At 49.2% G+C, this 23,830-nt stretch overlaps 1 protein-coding gene across 6 annotated transcripts in view; it reads right to left on the reverse strand.

Annotated features, from left to right (window-relative positions):
- CACNA1B (calcium voltage-gated channel subunit alpha1 B) overlaps positions 1-23,585 on the reverse strand; it is a 273,337-nt gene extending 249,752 nt beyond the window's left edge. For all 6 annotated transcript variants that reach the window (XM_077787824.1, XM_077787825.1, XM_077787823.1 and 3 more), the window contains exons 1-3: positions 22,948-23,585; positions 18,929-19,034; positions 11,589-11,728 (exon numbers count right to left, since the gene is read on the reverse strand). In XM_077787824.1, coding sequence (XP_077643950.1) covers positions 11,589-11,728; positions 18,929-19,034; positions 22,948-23,207 — 506 coding nt within the window. In that variant the 5' untranslated portion in view covers positions 23,208-23,585. The remainder of the gene's footprint in view (positions 1-11,588; positions 11,729-18,928; positions 19,035-22,947) is intronic.
- Positions 23,586-23,830: the final 245 nt, after the last annotated feature.

Raw genomic sequence — 23,830 nt, forward strand, 5'->3', positions numbered from 1 at the left:
TGAGCTCTGGCAGACACCCACAACTGCAGTTCTGTGTGTGCCACGCCGTGGATTTAACACATTCCCCGTGGAACACGAACGCTGAGCTCCGTGCAAGTCTCCCACTCACAGTGACTGAGCAGCTAGAAGATTTTCTAGCTGATGATTTCTAAAAGATGATGCCGTTACCATCTCTTTTACTTCTGATTCAAGTTCCCCACACTTCATTTCAACATTTTTAAAGGCTTATTTTTACTTCTTTTGAGATGTTTTAAACTCACTACTTTTCAGTGCTGACAGCCAGCCTCCTTCATGAGTACGTTACAAAGTCAGGTACCAGCACTGCCTTCATTTTTAAAGAGGTGAGAATGTGGAAACAAAGGGGGGGAAAATGGCCTAAAATCCCCTATTAGCCAAAGACATGAGCAGAAGAGAAAAACAGAACACCCAAAATCCCATCCACTGCCCAGTCTGCTCCAGAAGAGAACCAGAACTGCATTATCCTGGATCTGCCTCAGACACAGCACTAACTGCTCCCATGGTCTCCTGTTCTTTCATACTTCAAATTAAAATGAGAAACTGGATCATGCCGAGCTTCCTTTGTTTTATTCACCCTTTGTGAAAGGCAGGGGTTACCATCATTTTGTACCTGTTATAACTGGCTTTAAAGTTGTGAACAGAGAGTGAAAAAAATTAAGTGTTTCTTTAAAACTAGGCTTGGGATGGTCCTGTCTGTACAACTGGTCACAAAGCCAAGCATTTCCAAATCCTCTTTTATTGTACCTATCCAATTTTAGTACTTTATTGATTATTGCAAAACAAGAAATTCAGAGAAGCTCAGGATTCATCCAGCCAGTCCAGGAGCTAATTTTGGCCACAGAACTCCAGGAATTTGGAATGCTTCTGCCCAGGAAGTGGGTAAATAAGGCTGAGATTTGGCATCAGAAGAGAAGAAAGGTAAAATTTTTCATTTCAGCACATTTCTCAGAGAGCAGAGATAAGCCGCAAAGATCTGTGATGAGATTATTTGTGTTATCAGCTAAATGCTTTTGAACAGATACAGCATCACTTACTTGGAGCACATGGATATGAACTTCTGAAAATAATGGGATTTGAAAGAAATGTGAGGAGTTTTCTGGAGACTAGTCTTCATCCTATAGGCAGAGCAGCCAGGATTCAGCAATCCAAGCCGAGACTTCACCTCATCTTTTCTCCAGGCCTGTTTCTAATGACCCTCAGGAAAGGTCTTACCCACCTACCAGCAGCCAAGAGTGCAGATCCCTTCCCAGTGTGGAAATAACTCCCTGCAACCTCCCACAGCCTTTGGCTGCCACTCTCCTCCCAGCGCTGGAGGCCAGAAAAGCAGCAGAGATTTGTCTTTGGCACTGGGAGGGAGGTTTGTTAATGCTCCTCCCCAGCAGGACAGCTTTCATGCCTGACTTGTGGCAGCTGGACAAGCTCTCAGCTCTGACTGAAGCCTCATTGAGGACAGGGCCACCCTCTGATTAGATAATTTCACCTGCCAGAACCTTCTCCTGTGTTCCAGATCCTGCGAAGGTGGGAGGCTTGGATGAGATCCTCCCAAAGCAAGGTCAAGGGGATGTTCCACCATGCAAAGGGAGCAGTTATATCCCTGCAGCACCAAGTCGGAGCCTGCCAGACCTGCCTCCTCCACAAAACCAAAGCCCCTTTGTCACAGGGACATCCACATTACCAGAAACCACCTGGGATTCATCTGAAACGAGTGACAATTTTCAATTTTCTTTTCCCACAGCTGAGGCTCGCGGGGTTGGAGAGCACACTCAGCACTGGAGCATTGAAGTTTCTCTCTGAGCTGGAGCAGGAAGATGTTTGATCTTTAAATCAGACATGAAGTGATGAAATAGCAGCACTCCTATCGACGTTGTTTCATGTCTAAACTGGCAAAGTCACATTCCCAGGTCAGGCTGGAACAGGCTGGATCCTGCTCCCAAGCCGTGGCTCCACAGGATTCAGAAGAAATTACAAGATAAAGAAAAGGACAATTATGAAACAGCCTGTTCACATTTCCACCTAGCTTATTTCAGGGAGCACCAGGGAAAGACCTAATTATTCCCCTTCAAAAAAAATCATTTCCACTCTGGTGGATCTGAAGATGATCTTAAGGCTACTTTGGTCTCAAGACCCAAACCAGCAAATGCTTGTGATGATTTCCATGAGTTAATTACTTTTCCATTAGTGAAGTTCTAAAACTTCAGTTTTGTCACTGATGCTTTTTGAGTCCTACCAAAATAGATAGGGAAACATGATTTTCTCTCTGCTTTTCTTTATCTATCTCACCCTTATGAGACTTTGCTCTTCATTTTAACTCTCTCAGCCTTTTCACTTCTCCTTAAATGGACATTTTTTCAATGCTTTAATCATTTTCACAGCCTTCATCCTAAGCTCCCATGCCCAAACTTTATTTAAGGATGCTGGTTCAGGGTGTTTGAGAGGGTGAAACTGATCCAAAAGGCTGAAAGATTAAGCTGTCTTCCTTTTTTTGGTTCTTTTTAATTGGAAAATAAGCTGAGAGCCCAAATTTAAGTTTGATTATGTCCTTTTTGAACCAGAAGCAAGCTACATCCAACCATTTCTGATTATTGGAGTTCTTCAGCGCAGGAACATTTTGTAGCTGAAAAAGTCTCAGTCTTCTCCAAGCAGCTCATCCTTGTCCTTCACTTTTGTACTTCTACATCATCCCATGGACCATCAATGTTCTCCTAAAGCCTCAGTCTGGCTCTGGGCCCTTCCAGTTGTGCAGAGCCCTACAGGGAATTTGTGTAACGAGACAAAGGAGGGGAGTCAGCTTCAACCCCTCTTCAGAAACTTCCCTAAGGAACAATCTTCAACCCCAGATTCCTGGCTGAGAGCTGCCCTCCCTCTTTGGAGAGCCCCAGGAACAATTTCTATTCCCAGGGAAGCCCAGCATTGCTCCAGTCTCTACTTCTGATCCTTTCCTTGCTCAAATCTCACCCAGCCCAGCCTGAACTGACTTGAACTGAGCCAAGAGCTAAACCCATTATTGTCTAAAATTGGGTTTAACTCAGGAGTGACCTGAACTTCTTGCTCCAGAGGGAGGCTTTTAAAATTCTGCAGCTGATCACGAGAATCACCTACACAAACACACCCAGCCCTGCAGCCAGCTCGGAAACCAAGACAACTCGAGCACTGACAGAATAAGAATAGCCACCAGAAAAGCCTGACCTGTTTCCTGAATGCTCCACCCTGAGATCATGGAGCAAATGAGTTTGTTTCATTTGTCAATCCAAAACCCATGACAGGTGACTCTTGTGGCCACTGAAATATGGGGAGATGGAGGAGGGAGGAGACACGATTGTGTCAGACATGCATTCAGCTGATGCTGACCATGCCAGGAGGGAAAGGTTCCTCCTGTGTACTGTTCAGGTGGCCATGCTCCTTTGTGAGGGAGTTTTGCAAAGCCTCTAAGACCAGTCCAGAGGTTTGATGCTTGCCACAGGAGGCAGGGCTTTCTCCCCCTGAGCTTGCCCAGGGTAGAAGAGTGGCCTTTCCACAGTCAGGAGTTCATCCAGAGGAGTCATCCTGCAGCCTGACCTCACTCACGTGGGATCCCTTCCTCTGTCCCAACCCCATCAGACCCTTCAGCACAGAGAAGATGCAAGAGAGCTGAAGTTAAGCAAAGAATCTTGTGGAATTGTGTGGAAAAGCATGTCCAGGTGCTGATCCTGGACTTGGCTTGACCTGGGATTCACACATCCTCTGGCTCCAGCTTCCAGTATGGAAGCCTGGCCCTGGCCAGAACATCCTACACAGCTCTTTGGTGGTTCAGCAAGAACAGAATGGAAAACCAGTTTTCCAAATGCAAGTTTTCAAAATCCAAGTTTTCTTTATGTTTTCAGATAGCCCCAAGGAAGAGAATGGTCTGAGAGCACCCAAAATCTTTGGGGTGAGATGTGGATCCCAGGACACGGTTGCAGACTCACTGTTGGCACTCAGGCTTAGATCACAAGTAAAACCAGGCTGATTTTCCACATCCTCACCCTTTTCCACAGTCGCAGGCAGGTTCTTCTCCTCTCGGATGAGCAGGCACTTTGCCATCCAAAGCTGCTCCCTTGGAACTGGGACACAGCAGCAGAAGCCCTACGTGAGAAACAGGAGTCTGAGGTAACCTGCACCCTCCTCCTCATCTAATTATGGGACAGCACTCAACACCACACACAGCACTTGGGTATTTTGGGCTTGGTGATTTTTTTGTTTGTTTGCTTGTTTGTTTTTAAACCAGGAAGCATTAAAAATAATTAAGCACTTTGGAGCTGCAGTTTGATTTGCCGGTTTGGGGTTGAATTCCCAGTATCCACACCCAGCTCCAAGAGCAGCTACCAATGTTTTCCACCTCTAGGTGCCCACAGGACATGGTTGCCAGGGCAGGATCACATCAGGAGCAGATCCCAAGGTCCAGAGTCCTCTTCCCACCTGCAGGCTCCACAATTGCCTGTGCAGCTGCTTCCCTCACAAGAGACAATATTTCCTTGCCACCCACCTGCCTTCAAGAACCATAAAAAGCTAAAAATACTGTCTGGACTCTGGACTAATGATCCTGCCTGCCTTTGATAAAGCTCTGGCTGCCATGAGAAACAACCCTTGCTTTCACTCGGGATGGTCACTTCTACTTGACAGCTGCCCAGCTGCAGGGAGAGGTAAACACCCATAAATATTGTCTGGCAGCCCTTCTCTGTGAGCACAAAGCTTCCAGGAAGGACAAACAGGCACAAAACATGGAAATGGATACAAGATGGAAACCTGGATGGCTTTGTTTCCTCTCTCTTTAATAGAAAGGGGTTTGTTTGTGCCTCAGCTTCCGGGCTCCCTGTGCTGTTCCATCATTATCACTTCTCATCCCAGGTATTCCATACCTTGCGGTCCCTTTTAATAAAGTAAGAGAGCAGCACATCAATCTCATTATCTGTTTGCCCTTGAGAGGTTCTCTGACCTGAAACATTTGGTTTGCCACCACCAGAGCAGAGCCAGAGCAGGATAATTTCTGCCAGGGAAGGGCTGTCCCCACCTGCAGGTCCTCTGAGGGGTGGGACCATCTGCAGCCTTCCTCTGAGCACAGCCCGGAGTCCTCCTCTGCCCAGGAAAGTCTCCTGATTTAGCAGCCAGCCACACAATTTATCACCCACCCGCTTCTCTCAACCTGCCTCCAGCCACCCCCACCAAAATCGATGCAGAAAAGCCACTACAAGCAACAAAAAAAGACATGAGCCCTAATTAACACAGCAAGAGGCTCAGCACGGCCTGGGTGCCCCTTTGCTCAGAGAAACAAGCCCAGAGAGAAAACAAGCTCCAGTCCCAAGGAAGCTGCTGCCCACTGGGCAAAAAAGGAGATGGGGACATCTGCTAGATGGATTTAGAAGCCTCAAACCCTTCCTCCCTGTCCAGACTTCTCTGAAGGGAACAGCTTCTGCAGCTCCCCAAGAGCCCAGACAGCCATGGGCCAGAGGATAGAACAACTTCTGTTCAACCTGAGACCTCACACACCCTCCTCCCTCCCAGCTACAAACTCTCTCTGCTTCAAAAATGCAAATCTGGTTGCTTGGCTTCCTCCCTTCCTGCCCTCACACACCAGCTAGAACACCAGGTAACACCTGACAGGTAAATTCCCTGTGTCTTGTCCACCTTTATCTGATTTCATTTCAGAAGGGGGCCTTTGCTCTTCTGAGCCAGCAAGTGTCCATCCATCACTGGAGCATAAAAGAAATTGAACACAAGGATCAGCTGCATTAAAATCCATAAAGGCTTTGCTCCTTTCATGACTCATGCACGGTGCTGACAGCACTCACCCCGAGTCCATCAGCACCCCAAGCAAACAGCTCCTTTTCCTTGTGACAGCCAACCAGGACTGAGCTTGTTCCTTCCCAGTTCCCTTTCCCCAGCTCCTGTTTTTGCCCTCCTTTGCTTTCTAGCACACAAGTACCAAAATTTCCCCATTGGGAAAGAAGAGCAACATCTGCACTTCCCTGCTCCCACCCCTTCATTCCCCACATCTCCACACCCAGAGCTGGTAAACAAAGCATTGAACAGCTCCCTAAAGGGGTGCTGCAGGGCAGCCAAGGGGGCTGATTTCATTTGAATTTCATTTCTCTAATTAGTTCTGTGGTTATTTGCAGGTGGAATACAGAATCAATGGAATCACAGAAAGGTTTGGGTTGGCAGAGACCTGAAAGATCATCCAGTGTCACCCCATGCCACGGGCAGGGACATCTCCAGGCTGCTCCAAGCCCTGTCCAGCCTGGCCTTGGGCACTTCCAGGGATCCAGGGGCAGCCACAGCTGACAAGGCCTCCTCACCATCACAGGGAAGGATTTTTTTTCCTAATATCTCATCTCAATCTACCTTCTGTTTGAAGGCATTTCCCCTCATCTTGTCACCCTTGTACACAAAGGACACCAGAGCCAGCCCAGAGCTCAGATACCCTCATTTAAGGGCTTCTGAAGCACAGGAACATGCACTTGGAGAGAAAGAAATGCTGGAGCCAAAGCTTCTATGAGTATTTGACAGCTTTAAGAAATCCCAGCCCTCTCCAAGGCATTTCCTTCTCCAACACTTCCCTGGTCACATCTCTCCCCACACCTGTCTGGGAGGTTCATCCACCTGAAAGGGGCAGATCCAAGGTGCAAACCTGCTGCACAGCCCAGGCTGGGTGGTTCCTGTGCCTCCCACTCTGTCACTCATCGCTGCATCCAAGGCTGCTGCTCCTCAAACACAGCACCAGGAATAGCAGCTCCCACTGCCCACATAGCAGGATGATCCTGGTAACCAGCAACGCTCACATCGAGGAGGAGCAGGCCTTTATGCTGTTACTAAATGAGTTGCCTTCCAAATTATTAGCAGCATCGAGGAGCTGGGAGCACATTTCTCAGACAATCAAGATAATTCTGGCTTTTGTAATTTGTTCCAGACAGCCTGAGACATCCGTACCCGCACGGAGACTTTGTGCACATCATTTGGCAGCTCCGGGCCTGGCACACGCTGTCTCTGCCAGTCCCACCCAGAGATCCAGGCTGCTGATCCAACTGGCTCAAGAAGCCACCAGGACTCTTCGAGAGTGTTTAATCCAGGCTGATTTGAAGCCAAAAGAAATTAATTCTGCTCATAAAGGGCAGAGCACGATCCTGTCAAGCTCTCCATTATTTCATAGAGGCCTTTAGCCACTCTTGGTGTTGGACAAACACCACATGGCTGTGGTCACTCCATGGGGATGTGGCAGAACTGGGAAATGACCAGAGCAGCAGCAAAGGCTGTGGTGCACAGAAAAGCCCTCAGGTCTAGGGAGGTCGAGCAGCATAAATCTCTGCCTGGGGAAAAGCTGACATTTCATAAAACCATAGGCATTCAGAAAAAATAATTATTCTTCAAACCTTACTAGAAGGCACCGAGGGGAATCTCAGGTAGCTGGTGATGAAATAGGGACAAGTAGCCCCTTTCTTGGGGTATGGAATTAAACCCTAAAGCCCATTATTCATGATATGGGAAAACAGAAGTATAAACAAGCTCCAAAACACAACTGAGGGCAGACCCCTTGGATATCACAGTTCAAAAGCATTTTATCCCCCTGAAAAACCCCTAGACATCTGAATTTTGGGAATCAAAGATCAATTTTGTTTTGTCCACACCTTGTTCCCCATTCTTCCCCTCAGCACACAGCCCTTGACACCAGCTCCGTGCAAACCCAGCAGTTCTTCAGGCTTTGCATCCAAAACCCAGGAGAAAACCTCCCATGAACTCCAAGAGGAAAAGGTCTGAACCCTCCAGGCCCTGAATCAGAGCTCATGGCTCCAGCTGAGGAATTTGGGAACAGGACAAATTTGTTCCCAAAACAACTGTGGATTTCTAAAATATTCAACCCAAAACACGTGGCAGCAACAGAGTGAAAAAGTCCCTTTGCTTCCACCTTGGAAAAAGTGCATTAAGATCATCCAGTCCCACGCCAAAGAGAAACTGCATTTTTGTGTGATTTAGAGCTGCTAATGAGTGATGTCACCACTGGAGCCAGTGCAATCTCACAGAAACGTGGAAATAAAATGAGCAGGATTTATAAAATGTGTGGTTTTGTCCCCAGCAGCAACAGGCTCATCCCAGCAGGGGCAGCTTTCATTGAGACTCATCTACAACTGGTGGAGATCACAAGAAATAACTAAAAAAAAATCACAGAGGTAACAAAATCTTCCAAAGAGAGCAACTAACTTATTCCTTTCCCAGGCCTTTGTTAACAGCACATCCACAGGTTTCCTTGGAAGCAAATGAGAAATAGGCACCACAGCATTGCTGGGAAAAGAAACTGAGGGAGTGTTTTCTGGAACAACAAACCAAAGCCATTTTGGGCCACTATCTGTTAGACTCGAGTTTAGCTCAATAAGATATTGATCCTGGCTGCATGGAACACAGCCCTGATGTATTTCCTGATTAACAAGTTCTGCTGTCTGCTTTTGACAAACGAAATCTCCCTCATTGCAAGTAGATAAAAAATATATTTATCAATAATTCCAGGGTGCAGGCATTGAGTAGCCCAAAAAAATAAATAAATAAATAAAGGGTTGGAAAAAGCAGGTGGGAAGGATTGCTGCGTGATCACTGGAATATTTACACAAGGCTAAGTTCAATCAATGCAGAGCCTTCCCCCACAGCCTCCTCCAAAGCACACCCAGACTCTGGCTGGCCTTTTTCCTATGGAAACAGAGAATGAGAGCAGAGCTGCTCTTCGCTTTTCTGGTGCTTAGCTAAAAGCTGAAAATGAGATCAGGTTTTCTGACATTCACCATTTACCTTAATAAAAACAAGCACTCGGCAGGATTAGCAGGCACACAGCTCTGTGTGGGGTATCATGGAACATTTTCATGATCTTTCATGCTTACACAGAAATAAAAAAAATAAAAGAAGAGGACTCAAAATCCTTCTATAAAATTGAAGATCAATGTAAAACTGAGCTTGGGAGCTGAGCACTGCCTGGGAAACATGAAGTAGAAATCTTGCACATATGGCAAAGGAAAGCTTTTGATAGAGTAGCAAAATGATATTTCAAAAACTGATGTCCTACCTATCTATCTTTATAAGAACACATTAAGTACTGGCTTAGCACTGTCCTTTTTTATTATTCCCTAATAAATTACAGCTTGATCATTTTTTGAAACACACAGATCCGAGTCTGCCTTCCACAGAAATGAAAGTGAAGGTCCCACTCGTGTCACCACCTTACAGCCCTCCCCTGGAGGGTTTGTCAGCAGGAAATTTCTCACTCATCAAGCTGAATCTGAAGTCTCGATGCAGAAACAAGGAGGATTTTTTTCTCAAATAAACAGCCCTGCACAGGTTTCCCCTCTGACCTGAGCCCATGAGGCAGTGGGCACATGAAGGGGATGTGGCCACTGAAGGAAACCCAAGGAAGAGGAGCTCCAGGTTTCCAGCACAGCCCCATGGCAACACAGGAGTGAGCTGAGAACTTCATCATGATCTGGGCGTTGCAGAGCAAAACACAGCAGGCTACAGAGAAAACACTAATTCAACCCCCTGTGTGAAGCTGCAGAGCTTTCAATGCTCCCTCCACCTGGGCTGGAAATATTCAGAAAAGCATCAAACCAAGCATGAGTAACTCTGTTATTTTCAGTAGCTTCCCCCTAACGCCAAAAATTGGGCACGAGCTCAAGTTCCTTGTTAAATCCAGCCCTCGGATTACCAGGATTAGAGGTCTGGATTTCCTCAGTGCAGATGACTCTTGGACTTGAAGCCGATGAGTTCAGCCTTTGCCACCCCTGCACTGCTGCCTGGTGGGAAGCCCTTGTACAAGACGATTTCAGCAGGGCCCAGTTGGTGTCACCATTGGAAACAGCAGCGGTGACGTTAACAGGATGGCACTTCAAAGGAACCCGCGGGGCTGCAGATGGCACCGGGGGTCCTTGTTCCAGCTGTCTCATCAAGCTGATATTCCACAATTCTTTTCCAGGATCAAACAGTGCTGCAAGCAGCTCCCACAGCACCGGGGAGACGCCGCTCATTCCGGGAGGATCCCGTGGCCGCTTCAGCTGCAATACTTGGAATGTCTCGGGTGTAAAATAAAACCAACCAACTCTGGAGTCTTGTGTTTATGGAGGGAAAAAAAGAATAAAAGGAATTCAAGCCATGCCTAAGCAATATGGCTGGGATTCAGAAAAGCTTTTCTGTGGAGCCTGAACTTTAAGTAGAGAACCACTGGAGTCAGCTGAATTCCAGCATATAGTGCAATGCTTTGCTGTAGGATAAATTCAGCCAATGCCAAAGTCCTTTCCAGAATCAGGGCCTTGATTTTATTTTTTTTTTTCTTTTAACACAAACAATGGCGTGGAGCTAACTAGGAGTCAGAACAGAGCGTCAGTGAGAATAATTGTAGCACTGTGCTAATTCTCTTTTCATCCTGGTACCCCCTGCTTCTAAGTATGGAAATCTGATTCTCCTTGTGCCTCCAATGAAGTTTATATTGATTAAATACCCAGCCCCAGCAGCAGGAGAATCCAGCCCTGAATATTTATTCTCTTCCTCTTAATACATCAAGAATTCCCTTTGGCCTCTCAAGTGCTGTATCACAGGGTGCCATGAATGCAAATGGAATTACAGTGATCATGTAGCTAATGAATACATTTGTATATGTATGCAAGCATTTCCCTACTCCACACCACCACGAGGAGCAGGGAATATCCACGTTCAGCACACACACAGGCAGGGAAGCTGTGGGAAAGGATGGGTATGGGAAGCATATCAATAGCAGGAGCCAGGCTGCAGTTTCTGGGGAGAAATGAACTGAAATCCTTCCAAGATGAAGGCTGCAAGCTCAGGACCTCACACAGACCTTTGGATCGTTTCCTCTGAAGCTTTAAAGCCCAATTTGTAGACTAGAAGTGTTCATGTTTATGTTTTCATTACCCACCAGCATCACCCTCTATTTATATAAATAGACAGAAACTGCTGCAATGCATAATGTAAAATATTGTCAGCATTTCCAAGGCATAGATCAGTGATATCATCTCAAACCAGGGTACAAAATGCACACGTAACCTTTTCACCTCCATCCTTAATAAGACATTTTGAATTATTTTCAAACATCTTCAAATTCTTTTGAGAAAAGTTATTTCATAGGGGAATAAATTGATTCTTGCAGAAACTTGGCTGATATCAAAGTTGTAACAGCTTAAAACCAGGATGCATTTAATTTGTTAGCACGCTCCATGTTGACTTCTAAAGTCATCCTGTAATGTCCGAAAATAAATTGATTTAAATCAGGTTCAAGTACCAGTGGCAATTAGAACCTGCAAAGCCACAGAAATGTCAGGAAGTGTCTGGATCAGATACACACTGAAATATCTACAAAGAAATATCCTCAAAATCACTTTTGAGCTGGTTCAAATGCTTGGCAAGTGACTCATTCAGCACAAGAGCCATTCTTTGGATTTGCTACAGGCAGAAATTTGGGATTTTAGTGCTATTCCACTCCAGTCAATCCCAGCCCAACCCAGAGCAAACAAACCCCACAAATCAGGGTGAGAGCCCCGTTAAGCTCGGGGGGAGAGGAGGTCACTTACCCTGTGAGGACCACGACAAAATCCATCACGTTCCAGCCGTTGCGCAGGTAAGAGCCTTTGTGGAAAACAAAGCCCAGAGCGATGATTTTGATACCAGCTTCAAAACAAAATATTCCAATAAAGTACGGCTCAGTGTCGTCCTGGAAAAAAGGGAAATTAGAGAAGTCAAGGAGATATCCATGTTCCTGCTGTGATAACCAGTCCCCTGAACAGCTACAGGCAGCCATTCACACCTTTTCCATTCTTTGAACAGAGCTGAAATGGAAGGTTTAAAAGGTTTAACTTTGTTGGAACTAAGCTCACAGAGGAATTTCATTGTTATTTCTCTGAAATGAATTTTCTGTACAAATTGGCAATCCTATTGGCCTTCATCCTGGTGGTTTCATGCCACGCTTTCTACCTTTATGGAATGTTCCGGAGGGAATTTTGATGCAGAAATTTTGCTCTAAGTGTATATTTAAATTAGAGATGACAGGTTTCTGGAGTTATTGGCATGGAAGATGTTCCACAATTCATCCAGAAACCTGAAACAAGAGGGTGTCTTTGGGAGCAACAGTCAGCCACAGCAAGCCTGACTGCACTAACAGGAAATTATTTATTTATCATTTATTCCATCAGTTCTTTCTTTGCTCCTTCTCCTCCATTTTATCAATTTTCACAGCTGCAGCCTCATTTGTTTTCCTTTCACTGGGGATCTGGTTCAGGGAGAAATCCCCAGCCCCTCCCATGAACAGCAGGAGCAGCAAGATTTGTGTCTGGGGTCCATGGTGCAGACTAGCACCTCCCTTGGGACTGCAGATTCGTGTCCTTGCTCACTACACAGAAAATCAAGCTTGGTCTCTACAGTTTTACCAAACCTTTTATTCCATCTCTGCACCAGATCTCTCAGGATTAGACTTTATTGACTGGAGTTTTAACACAAATTCAGTGCCAAATGGAAGCATTCACATTTGGAAGGAAGATTTTGGGCAAGAAATGAGAATAAAGCAAGATGTAAAAGCAATGGGCATCAATTTCAAGAACTTGTTCATCAGCTTTGGCACCAGTAACCAATTTCCAAATGTGCCTTAGAGCCTGGTTTTCAGTTGAATTCAATGGAAGCAAAGCAGCCCTACCCAAATAAGAAGCAAACTTCTACTCTGAGAGATTAGAAATCCCTTTTCCAGTGGCTTTGGCATTTCTGGCCACCAGAACCAAAGAGCTGAGCTGCTGTTTGAGGCGTAGCTGTTTGTATTTTGCAATTCTCCCAATGACAATAGGAGATTGTTTGTTCTCTGATGGGAAAAGAGCAGGAATGTCGAGGCTTGTGGTCCCAGAACCAGGGAAGAAGCAGGTTTGACACAAGCACAGCAACTCCTGCTCAGCTCTGGCACAGACCCACACTCAGGACAGCACTTGCTCCAGAAATTGAGGTTTTCACCCTTAAAGCTGGGCCTGCTCAGTCTTGAGAGGTGATACTGAGAGGGGCCCTCAGCCCTGGGTGTCCCTCTGTGTCCCTCTGTGTCCCTGGGCGTCTCTGGCTGTCCCTGTCTGTCCCTGTGTGTCTGTCCCTGTGTGTCTGTCCCTGTGTCCACCAGTCTGTCCCTGTCTGTCTGTCCCTGTCTATCAATGTCTGTCTGTCCCAGTCTGTCCCTGTCTGTCTGTGGGTGTTCCTGGCTGTCCCTGTCTGTCTGTCCCTGTCTGTCTGTGGGTGTTCCTGTCTGTCCCTGTCTGTCCCAGTCTGTCCCTGTCTGTCTGTCCCTGTCTGTCTGTGGGTGTTCCTGTCTGTCCCTGTCTGTCCCTGTCTGTCCCAGTCTGTCTGTCCCCCTGTCCCCCAGTCTGTCCCTGTGTGCAGCACTCAGAGCAGCCCCAGGCTCTGCTCCAGGCCCAGCGATGGCCCCAGAGCCCCGGGCAGGGCTGAGCCCAGCAATTCCCTGCCCAGGAGGCAGAACTGCTGCCCTGGGCAGTGCCAGCCCTGGCAGAGCCCAGGGAGGCTCTGGGGTCTCCCTGACTGGAACATTCCAGAACCATCATCCCCGTGCCCTGTGCTGGCCTGGCTGGAGCAGTGACCCCACTGTGGTCCCCTCCTCCTGACCCATCTGAAACACGACAGCCAAGGAGGCTTGGCTGGACATGACCCAGCTCAGCACATCCAGCAGAGAGCTCCAACCACTGAGGAGGCCTCCAAGGTGCTGGAAAACACAACCCCTGGAGGGGCTTTTCCATCCGCTGCTGAATTCGGGTTCTGTTCCCCATATCCCTACACACCTCAGGGGGAACAGCTCTTCCACACATTCCATCTTTCACCCTGTGTTACCTCTATTCCCCTCCACCTCTCTGACCTCCCAGCCCCAGCAGCTCCACCTGCCACACCCCTGTGGTGAGGTGACAGTCACCTGCAGAGACACTCACAGGTGCTGGCTGGCCAGGCAGCAAAACAGAGCAGGGGTCTGCAAAGCTCACACTGGGCCTCTGGCTGAAATGGAGCCCAGAAAATGAAAACCCAGCCCCCAAACTGGCTCCCCCTCCAGCCAAGGAGGGGTTTGCAAGCCCTCCAAGCCCTCTGTCCCTCACAGGTGCTGCTCAGAGCACTCAGGAGCCACCACTGCCAGATCTCCAGCTGCCCATCTCAGAGCTCTTTACCCACAGACAATTTTATGACCTTCAGCAGAAATCCTACAATGAACATCTTCTTCCACCAGCTGCTCCACAGCAAGAGCTGGAGGCATCCCAGGGCTCTGACTCGGTACAGAAAAGATGGGAAAAGGGAGAAGGGGTCAGAAATCACCCTATGTGATTCCAGGAGAAGTTCCTTAGAGCTCCTCACGGACCCAGGAGCCCTCTGACAGCCCAATCCACAGCTCCTGGCTCCAGAGCTCCAGATAATGTCTGCACACAAAGGCCTCCCAGCCCATCCCAAATCCCCATCCCACCACTACTCGCGTGCCTCTAAAAATAGCTCTTCTAACACACACAAAAAAAGCTACCTTTACCCACATCCACTCCTCCACGTTACTCCCTCACTTCCTTGAAGCCTGGTATCTACTCCAGTCTCTGCTCAATCTAGGTCAGGTGCCTGGTGATTACAGCTCCCAGCTTTAAAGAGCCAGGCTCCAGGTACTCCAGGGTTTGATGGGATGTGCTCTCCCCAAAGCTAGGGCTACACAGAGCTCCTAGGAAGTGGGTCAGAGTTTTTGTCAGCTTCTAGGGAAGCAGGAAGGCTCGCAGATGGATTTGGGTATTCATTACAAAGAAAAACTCTTATCTGTAGGGTTGGCAGGGAGTAGCTGGGGAAATAAGAGGCAAAAGAAAGAGGGTCTTTTCTAAAGCCTGCCTAAATTTACACTGATTCAGCCCAAGAATCAGGGCAGTAGCAACAAGATGAAAAATAAAATTCATGCCCCACTGGGGAGAGCTCCTGCAGCTGGAAATAAAAAGGATCTGCCTGACTGTGTGTGATGGAAGGAGGGAAGGACGTGGGTGAATGCCCTGTGCAGAACAGAAATGGCCCTGCCTCAGCCCAGGCTCCCTGCCAGGACACCCTGAAGCCCCTTCAGACCGAAGGCTGGGGCCCTGCTCGGGTTCCAGAGGGGCAGAGCAGGTGATGGTGAGGATCCCTGCGTGTACTTGGAAGGAGGGCAGTGAATCTGGGCAGCAGCCAGAGCTGTGCCAGCAAGTTGCTTGCTGTGGACACAGCAGAGCTTGAGGCTGGGCCAAACACACATTTAATCAATATGTTTCTGATCAGAAACAACTTCTGAGTCTGGAAAGTCATTACCATCCCTACTTCACGTCCTAGTGTCTTTCCTTGGCCTTCGGACGTGAGAGCCTGGAGAGGTTTGGGTGTGGAAGGCTTTGTTCATGCAAAGGTTAATATGAGCAGCTCACATATTACTGCTCTAAGTGCCTGTGGATGGGAGAAAGCATTAAATCCATTAGTAAATTGCCAGAGCTGTCACAGAGCTGAAAATCTGAGAAGTGTGATGTTCTGTCCTCACGTCCAAAATACCTGGGGGAGCCGAGCACCCCGAGCCTGCAGCACACATCCCACAGCCCCTCTGGTGTGGAAGAGGTTTTACAGCGACTTCTGTGAGCCAGAGAGAACTTTGATAAGAGGCTCCATGTTTACCCCTGGAAGAATTTTCTACCAAGGTTGTTGACATAGAAACCAAGAAAGAAAGAGAGATAAATAAGAGAAACCTGCCACTGCCTGTTCCAATGAGCACTTGGTTTGTATTTCCTGACCAATGAGTAAAGTGTAAATTATGAGTTTGTAGGAATGTAGAAAAAGCATGTATGCTAGAATAAAAACAGTTTGAAGCCTTCTGAAAATGGAGTGTTGCTTTGTATTGTCTCCATCTCAACTATGACACTCTGGTGCCTTCCAACAGGGCCTGTCCCAGGGCAGGGCAGGGCAGAAAAGAGATTTCCTGTCCTGCAAGTTCTGAAATCATCCCTGTCCTTCTGGGAGAGGTCTCCTGGAGCTCCTCATGGGAAACTGAGCAATTAGGAAGGAGATGAGGTGACAAGGAGGTCTCAGTGTGGACAGCCAAGAGCTGAGCAAGGTGAGCAAGGGAACCACAAAGCCATGGGGGGCTGGGGTGGGAAGTTCCCATTCCCACATTTGGAGCTCTCACCAGCAGGCTCTGGGCTGCTCAGAACAGCTCCCTCAGCCTCTCTGCAGCTGCATCACCCCCGTGTGCACAAACAATGCAACATTCTGTGGGACTGAGGGAGGCTGGAGATGGACATTGTTCCATCCTGGATCCAACCTGGTCCACTGGACAGTTCCTGGTGGGAGGGAAACATTCCCAGCATCCAGAGCATGTGAGACTTCCAGCTCAGGGCAGGAAAGGGCCTCGGGGCAGGTCAGCCTGCTGCTGGTAGGAGAATGAGTTTGTTCCTCGTTTGATGATCGAGGAGCTGAGCCACTCCTCTGGTCACCAGGCTGGTGCTTTCTCAGAGCGCTGTTTTTGACCAGAATTTCCAGCCCAGAGCCAAGCAATGCTTTTCTGTGCATTCTGAGAATTCTCCTAACTCAGACACTCAAAATCTTGGAATATTGCATGTACTGAGACATGTGCTCAGTTAACCCTGTCTGGCAATAACAGGAGCACAGAAAACAGCTGATGAGTTTGCACTGCAGGATCATATCCTGGGCCTTGGGGACATAAATAAAATAAAATATTGATTAAAGGACAAAAATAATTAAAATGTTTGCATGGGGTCCTCCCTTTTTTCCTCAGCTTTAACAAACAGACAACTTTATATTTTTTTTTCATTGTTTCTATGGAACAAATTATCTGGGCAACTTCAGTTTCCCTTCAAAAACTCTGCCAAGATCTCCCAGTCACAAAAGTTTTATGACGTGCACCCCTCATATCTTTAATATCTGATTAACTCTTCACTGATTATCTCAAATTATGAGATTTTAATGAATCCAGGAGGAAAAAAACAAAAGCCATATCCATTAACCATTGCCCAAAAAAAAGACAAATTCCATTCCTGCTAATGGCCAGCAGTAAAGCACCTGCTGTCTGCATGGACTTAGAATTTGGCTGAACAAACCTGAAAATGTATGGGAAATGTATGGGAACGTTTCCCCACTGTGGTTTAGTGTGGATTTGTAACATTTTTGATGAAACAACTTCCAGTTTATAGAAGTAACAGGAGATTTCTAAAGAGGCTCCACTTTGAAAACTAGAAGACAGTTTTTCTTACTCACAATGCTTATTCTTTCCAGCTTATGTTGAAAATAAAAAGTATTTGATGACTTGTAAAGATTCTCAGTGCTACTCTATGAAAAATCACTTTATACTTCAGAGTTAGAAATGTGCTGTAGTTAAAATGGCTTCAGGGTATCTGGATCAAACATAACAGTGCTTGGGACAAAAATGAGGGGTTAATTCTTCCTTCCTCTCCAAGGCAGAGCCAACAGGGCAGAGATTGCACATTGAACTCACACAGCTCTCGCATGCTCGGTGGCAATGCCAGTGCCCCCCTTGGGAATGCTTCAGGCAGGATCTGAAGGTGTGTGCGCTGTAAAATGGAATTAATGCACTTGGGGAAAGGACAATAAAATGCCTCTGGGCTGCCCTTATAAATCGAGAGAAACATAAAACCAACATGAACCAAAGGATTGCCAAGCCAGAACCTCCCTGAAACTGCTTTTCCTTACGTTTATAACCACGGAAGGCACTTTCCCAGCTCACTCCTGGCTCTGAACCTCTGCTCTGCTCACGCCCCCAGGCTGGCCTTGCCAACCAACCCCAAAGCACGCAAAGACAGGTTCAATGGCAGAAAGATCTACATACAATCATTGATTCATTTTATTCTCATGTCTTCTTCATTAAAAAGAATTCCAGCAGAGAGAGAAAACAAGCTCCATGCAGGAGGATAGCCAGCAGGAGTGGCTCCATTTCCAAACCAGCACCAAATTCTGACCCTGACTCTCCAGACTGCTCACTTACACACTTTTTCCTGCTTCTGGAGAATGAGATTCTGAGAGTTGCCCACTGGCATGGGCCGTCCTTGGGAACTGCAGCAACCACTATTCAGAGGCTCTTGTTTCTGGCAGCAAGCCTAATGTTATCTTTGTTTGCATAATATAGCATCTACATGGAAAACACATATGGGTCCCTATTTATCCATCCTTTGAACGTGCACCAGGATTAATGCATTTGGGCATGCAAGACGTTCCAGATCATTAAAAGTAGGAGAAAAATCAAACCAAGAATTACACAGTTTTCCTACAGGGATGATAAATGGGAGAATTATTTTGAAGCCATTCTTCTATTTTCTTTTGAAATAAGGTAATTGGTCTCATTACCATAAAGCCTGCGGGTAAATTATTTTTCTCTGTAAGCTGGTTGCATTTTTTGGGGGGAAAGAAAGTGTAATCATCTGAGCCCAAAGTTTGCTTTGAAGGATCTGTGCTGTGGCAGGAGGAGACACACAAATCCTAAAAGGTTACTCTGTTCTACCACTCCCTGGGAAAATTAAAATTACAAAGAAATTAATTTGATTCCAAAGATAATTCTAAGCATTCCTCAGCTCCTTCCTGTCCTGGTTTAGAGACAACCTAAGTTTGAAGCCCTTCTGACCATAGCACAAGGTCCAGCTCTCTCCGTGGCTGGGCAGAGCTGGCTGGAGTGATGAAGCATTCTTGTGCAGATGGGATCAGGAGGGGACCATTACCTTGCTGCGACAGATTTTTTTTCTGATTGTCAGATCAATGCCTGTCTTTTTATGTGTGGATCTTTAAAATAGATCCAAACACTCCCAATACTCAGTGGCCAACTGCTTTTTGTATTAGACCAGGAGAAAAAAAATAAAAAAGAAAATGAATGAATGCAACTCACCAATCTTTCTGACATCGGTGTCTTGTCTCCATCCGGCAAATGTTGTTCCAGAGCCAGCACAATACAATTGGCTATGATTGTAGCTAATATCATATATTCAAATGGAGTGGGGACCAGAAGTTAAAGAAGACACTGGACAATACAAGAAAAACCGCATTCAAATTCTGTTTCTACCCACAAAGTTGCATTAATTGAGCATTCTAAGATTTCGTGTATTTGGTCTCCTTGACTTCCTCGGTTCTTTCTGGGGTGTGTTTGGAAGAGAAGTAGGAAATTGGCAATTCTCTTCTTTAAGAGAGTTAGAGACTCACACAATCTGAGCTGCTCAAGGAATCCGAGAGCAAGAAAGCGCAAGGTCCAAAGGAAATAAACAACTATTAATACGTATTGATTTTCAATGAGATTGATAAACTAAATTGCCTCCTAACAGATTATACAACTAAACACCATCTGATGAATTTTTCTTCAGAGACATTTAACTTCAGCACACAGTGCAAATAAGTGATGGGCACAAAAAGTTCCATTTAGAGTACCTACCCAGGTCTAAAACATGAATTACTGCTCAATTGCAATGCCTGCTCTCAGTGAGAATAAAACCCTCAGCGCCCTTTTGGGATGTAGGAGGGAAGTGGGGAGGGAAAAGAATCCCAATCTGGCACCGGGTCTCCTCTTGCTTTTTGCCACCATCTCCCACCCTGAGTTGTGCTGAGCCCCAGCTGTCCCAGGGTGGAGCCGTCCCACAGGCGGTAGCAGGGGCCGAGGGTGGGCGATGGTTCCGCTCAGCACCACGGAGAGATGGACCCAAACCATGGAGAGATGGACCCAGACCAGGGAGAGATGGACCCAAACCATGGAGAGATGGACCCAGACCAGGGAGCGATGGATCCAAAACATGGAGAGATGGACCCAGACCAGGGAGAGATGGACCCAGACCAGGGAGAGATGGAACCAAACCATGGAGAGATGGACCCAGACCAGGGAGAGATGGACCCAAACCATGGAGAGATGGACTCAGACCAGGGAGAGATGGACCCAAACCATGGAGAGATGGACTCAGACCAGGGAGAGATGGAACCAAACCATGGAGAGATGGACTCAGACCAGGGAGAGATGGACCCAAACCATGGAGAGATGGACCCAAACCATGGAGAGATGGACTCAGACCAGGGAGAGATGGACCCAAACCATGGAGAGATGGACCCAAACCATGGAGAGATGGACCCAGCACCACAGGAGAGATGGAACCAGCACTATGGAGAGATGGACCCAGCACCATAGAGAGGTGGAACCATCACTATGGAGAGATGGACTCATCACCATGGGGAAATGGAACCAGCACCATGGAGAGATGGACCCAGCACTGCAGAGAGATGGACCCAAGACCATGGAGTGATGGGATCAGCACCGCGAGGAGATGGACCCAGCCCCGCGGGGAGATGGGCCCAGCACCGCGGGGAGATGGGCCCAGCACCGCGGGGAGATGGACCCAGCACCGCGGGGAGATGGGCCCAGCACCGCGGGGAGATGGGCCCAGCTCCGCGGGGAGATGGAGCCAGCACCGCGGGGAGATGGACCCAGCCCCGCGGGGAGATGGGCCCAGCACCGCGGGGAGATGGGCTCAGCACCATGGGGAGCTCCTCTGAGCACGGCGGAGAGCTCAGCTCAGCACCAGGGACAGAGCCGAGCCGCGCCGCAGGCACAGCCACGCTGGAGGGCTCAGCTCAGCACTCGGTTTGGCAGCGTGGAGAGATTGGTTCAGCACGGCGAGCTCAGCTCAGCATCGTGGTCAGCCTGGCTCAGCACCACCATCAGCCCGGCTTAGCACCACAGTGAGCTCAGCTCAGCACCGTGGTCGGCTCAGCTCAGCACTGGGACCAGCCTGGTTTCAGAACCGTGGTCAGCACAGCTCAACACCGTGATAAGCTCATCCCAGCACCGTGATCAGCTCAGCTCAGCACTGTGGCCAGCCTGGCTCCAGAACCATGGCCAGGGTAGCTCGACACCACGATCAGCTCAGCTTAGCACCACGGTCAAGCCAGCTTCAGCGCCGTGGTCAGCTCAGCTCAGCACTATGGTCAGCCTGGCTTCAAAACCATGGCCAGCTCAGCTCAACGCCGTGATAAGCTCAACCCAGCACTGTGCTCAGCTCAGCTCAGCACCACCATCAGCTCAGCTCAAGCACTATGGTCAGCCCGGATACAGAACCGTGGTCAGCTCGGCTCAGCACCGTGCTCAGCCTGGTTCCAGCACCGTGCTCAGCCCGGCTCAGGACCGTGCTCAGCTCGGCTCAGCACCGTGCTCAGCTCGGCTCAGCACCGTGCTCAGCCTGGTTTCAGCGCCGTGCTCAGCCTGGTTTCAGCACCGTGCTCAGCCTGGTTTCAGCACCGTGCTCAGCTCGGCTCAGCACCGTGCTCAGCCTGGTTTCAGCACCGTGCTCAGCCTGGTTTCAGCGCCGTGCTCAGCTCGGCTCAGCACCGTGCTCAGCTCGGCTCAGCACCGTGCTCAGCCTGGTTTCAGCACCGTGCTCAGCCGGGTTTCAGCACCGTGCTCAGCCGGGTTTCAGCACCGTGCTCAGCCTGGTTTCAGCACCGTGCTCAGCCTGGTTTCAGCGCCGTGCTCAGCTGAACCCAACGCCGCGGCCAGCGCCCGGCCCCGCCCGCCGGCCCCGCCGCTCGGGCGCGGGGAAGCGCCGGTGGCTCCGCCGGTCCCGCCGGCCCCGCCGCACTGGGGGTCCCCTCCCCACATCCCCCGGAAAGATGCGGCCGAATCGCCCAAGAGGCAGGGAAGGGAAAGCCTGAATCTACCCGCGCAGTCAAGGCGCTGCTCTGCCTGTCACCGGGGGTTTGGGGCTTGTTTATCCAGACTGAAACGCAAGGGAAGGAGAAATGGATGAGGAAATGCAGCAATCGTTGGGATTGTATAATATAGACAGAAAGATCAATACTTGTTTGTGTGCGTTCGGAGAGAAGGGAAGTGCATTGACTCCATTGGTGTATTTTTCCTGTTAGCCCCTCAGGAAGTGAAAACTGGGGAAGTCTAAGCAGGAGCTGGCCTGTGTGGCAACTGAAAGTGTTGCTAGGAGGCTGGGAGGAGGCCCTGGTGCTGTTAGATGAGGATCAATAGGGGTGTGATATGAAATGAAAACAACCAGCTCCCCTGAGACCCCCAGTGTAAAGCACTCGTGTACACGCACACAAAATCTGCTCCCCTCTGCTCACGGCTTACAAAATCATTCTGAGCAAAGCCCCCTTCTCACCGCAGCTCACTTGGCCTGGGAGCTGGGTCGCAGACAGAAAGCATCTGCCCCTTTCACAGTACAGCAGATGATCCCTCTCCCCACTTACTGTCTCCTTCTGCCACAAGGTTTTGCTAATTTTAATTTTTTTTTTTTTTTCAGGCAGCCTAAGCTTAGGCTATGCACCTAATCGAAGTGCCATGATTCATGTTGATTCGAATGGATTCCGGGGAGGATGTGCTCAAACCGAGCTGCAGTGATTGCATTCCTGGGATTTACCTGGGCTCTCAATGTCCCTACTATCAATGCAGCTTCAGTGCTAAGGTGTCACCATTTTTATCCCACATTCCTTCTTCTATTCACAGGAAGACCAAAGAGTTGAAAGGCTCCCAGATGGAAATAAAAATCAGGATTCACGGGCACAAATCTCACAGACCTGACTTGAATTGTAGGAAACGTCAATCCATGCACCTGTACATCTCACCCCTAAAGACACCCTGACATGGCTTATACACCCCAGGCATCAAGCACACCGAAAGGACCCTCGGTGCTCCCACAGAAGCAATTCTCTGATTCTCTGATTCCCATATTTCCACTGCCATGGCCGTGCATCATGTCGGGCACACGGCTCCCGGCACACACACCCATGGCACAGCCCGATCACACCGTCTGCAGCAGCAGCAGCCGCTCGCCCTGCGCTGCCTGGAGGGGTCTCTGCCCCTCAGCCTCCCTCTCTCCCTCCCCACCTTCCCCCCGTGCCCACACAGCCTCCCTGAAAGGATATGGCCACTCTGTTATTCGCTTGGCGTATTTCCGTATAACATTATCTTCACTGAAGATGAAGAGGGATCTGTTGACTGTGAAGCAGTTCTGTTTGACAGGGATGGGGTTGTAGAGAGCCATAGTCCTGGCTCTCTGAGCCATCGTCTGTTTATACATCCTTTGGGCGGCTTGGGGGCCACCTTGCCGGCTGCTCCCTCTTCCAGCCCCGGCCGGCCCTCCACCTCCATAGCGGGTTGGCAGATCATCCCCAAACCGAGCCATCCTCGCAGTGCACGGAGCCGGGCGCTACAATCCAAACTGGCAGCCGAGGCGAGAGGAAGACGCATCACAGAGCGCAGCACTTCTCCCTCCGGGGGCTTCGGCAGCGGGATCGGGATCGACCGCGGCAAAAATAGATCGATATATAATAAAACAAAAAATCTCCCTTTTCCTTCCTCCACCCCCTGCGCTTCCCCGCCGCTGTGGCTGCCCGGGGGTAGGAGGAAGGCGCCGGGCTCCGCTCACCTCCCCGCACAGGTGGCGTCTCTCCGGGCCGACCTCATGGCCGGGGCGGCGCGGGGTGGCCGCGGTGGCCGCGGTCCCTTTGGCGCCGGGGCGCTGGGCTGGGAAGGGGCTGCGCTGCTGCCGTGCCCGCCGCGGGAGCGCTCCGCCGTGCCCAGCCCAGCCCGGCACGGCTCCGGCACGGCCCGGCCCCGCCGCATGTGATGCCCGGAGCCAATCGGCCGCCGCGGCTCCGCCCGCTCCAGTCACCGGCACCGGGGGGCGGGCGGGGAGGGAGGAGGGAGGATGGAGCCGGCCCGGCCCGGCCGCCGCCGCCCACCCCGGTAGATACGGCGGAGCCGCGGCCACTCCCCGGGGAAGGAAGGAGGGCTCGATCCCCCCCG

This window comes from Lonchura striata, chromosome 22 (genome assembly GCF_046129695.1).
Source record: "Lonchura striata isolate bLonStr1 chromosome 22, bLonStr1.mat, whole genome shotgun sequence".
NCBI lineage: Eukaryota > Metazoa > Chordata > Aves > Passeriformes > Estrildidae > Lonchura > Lonchura striata.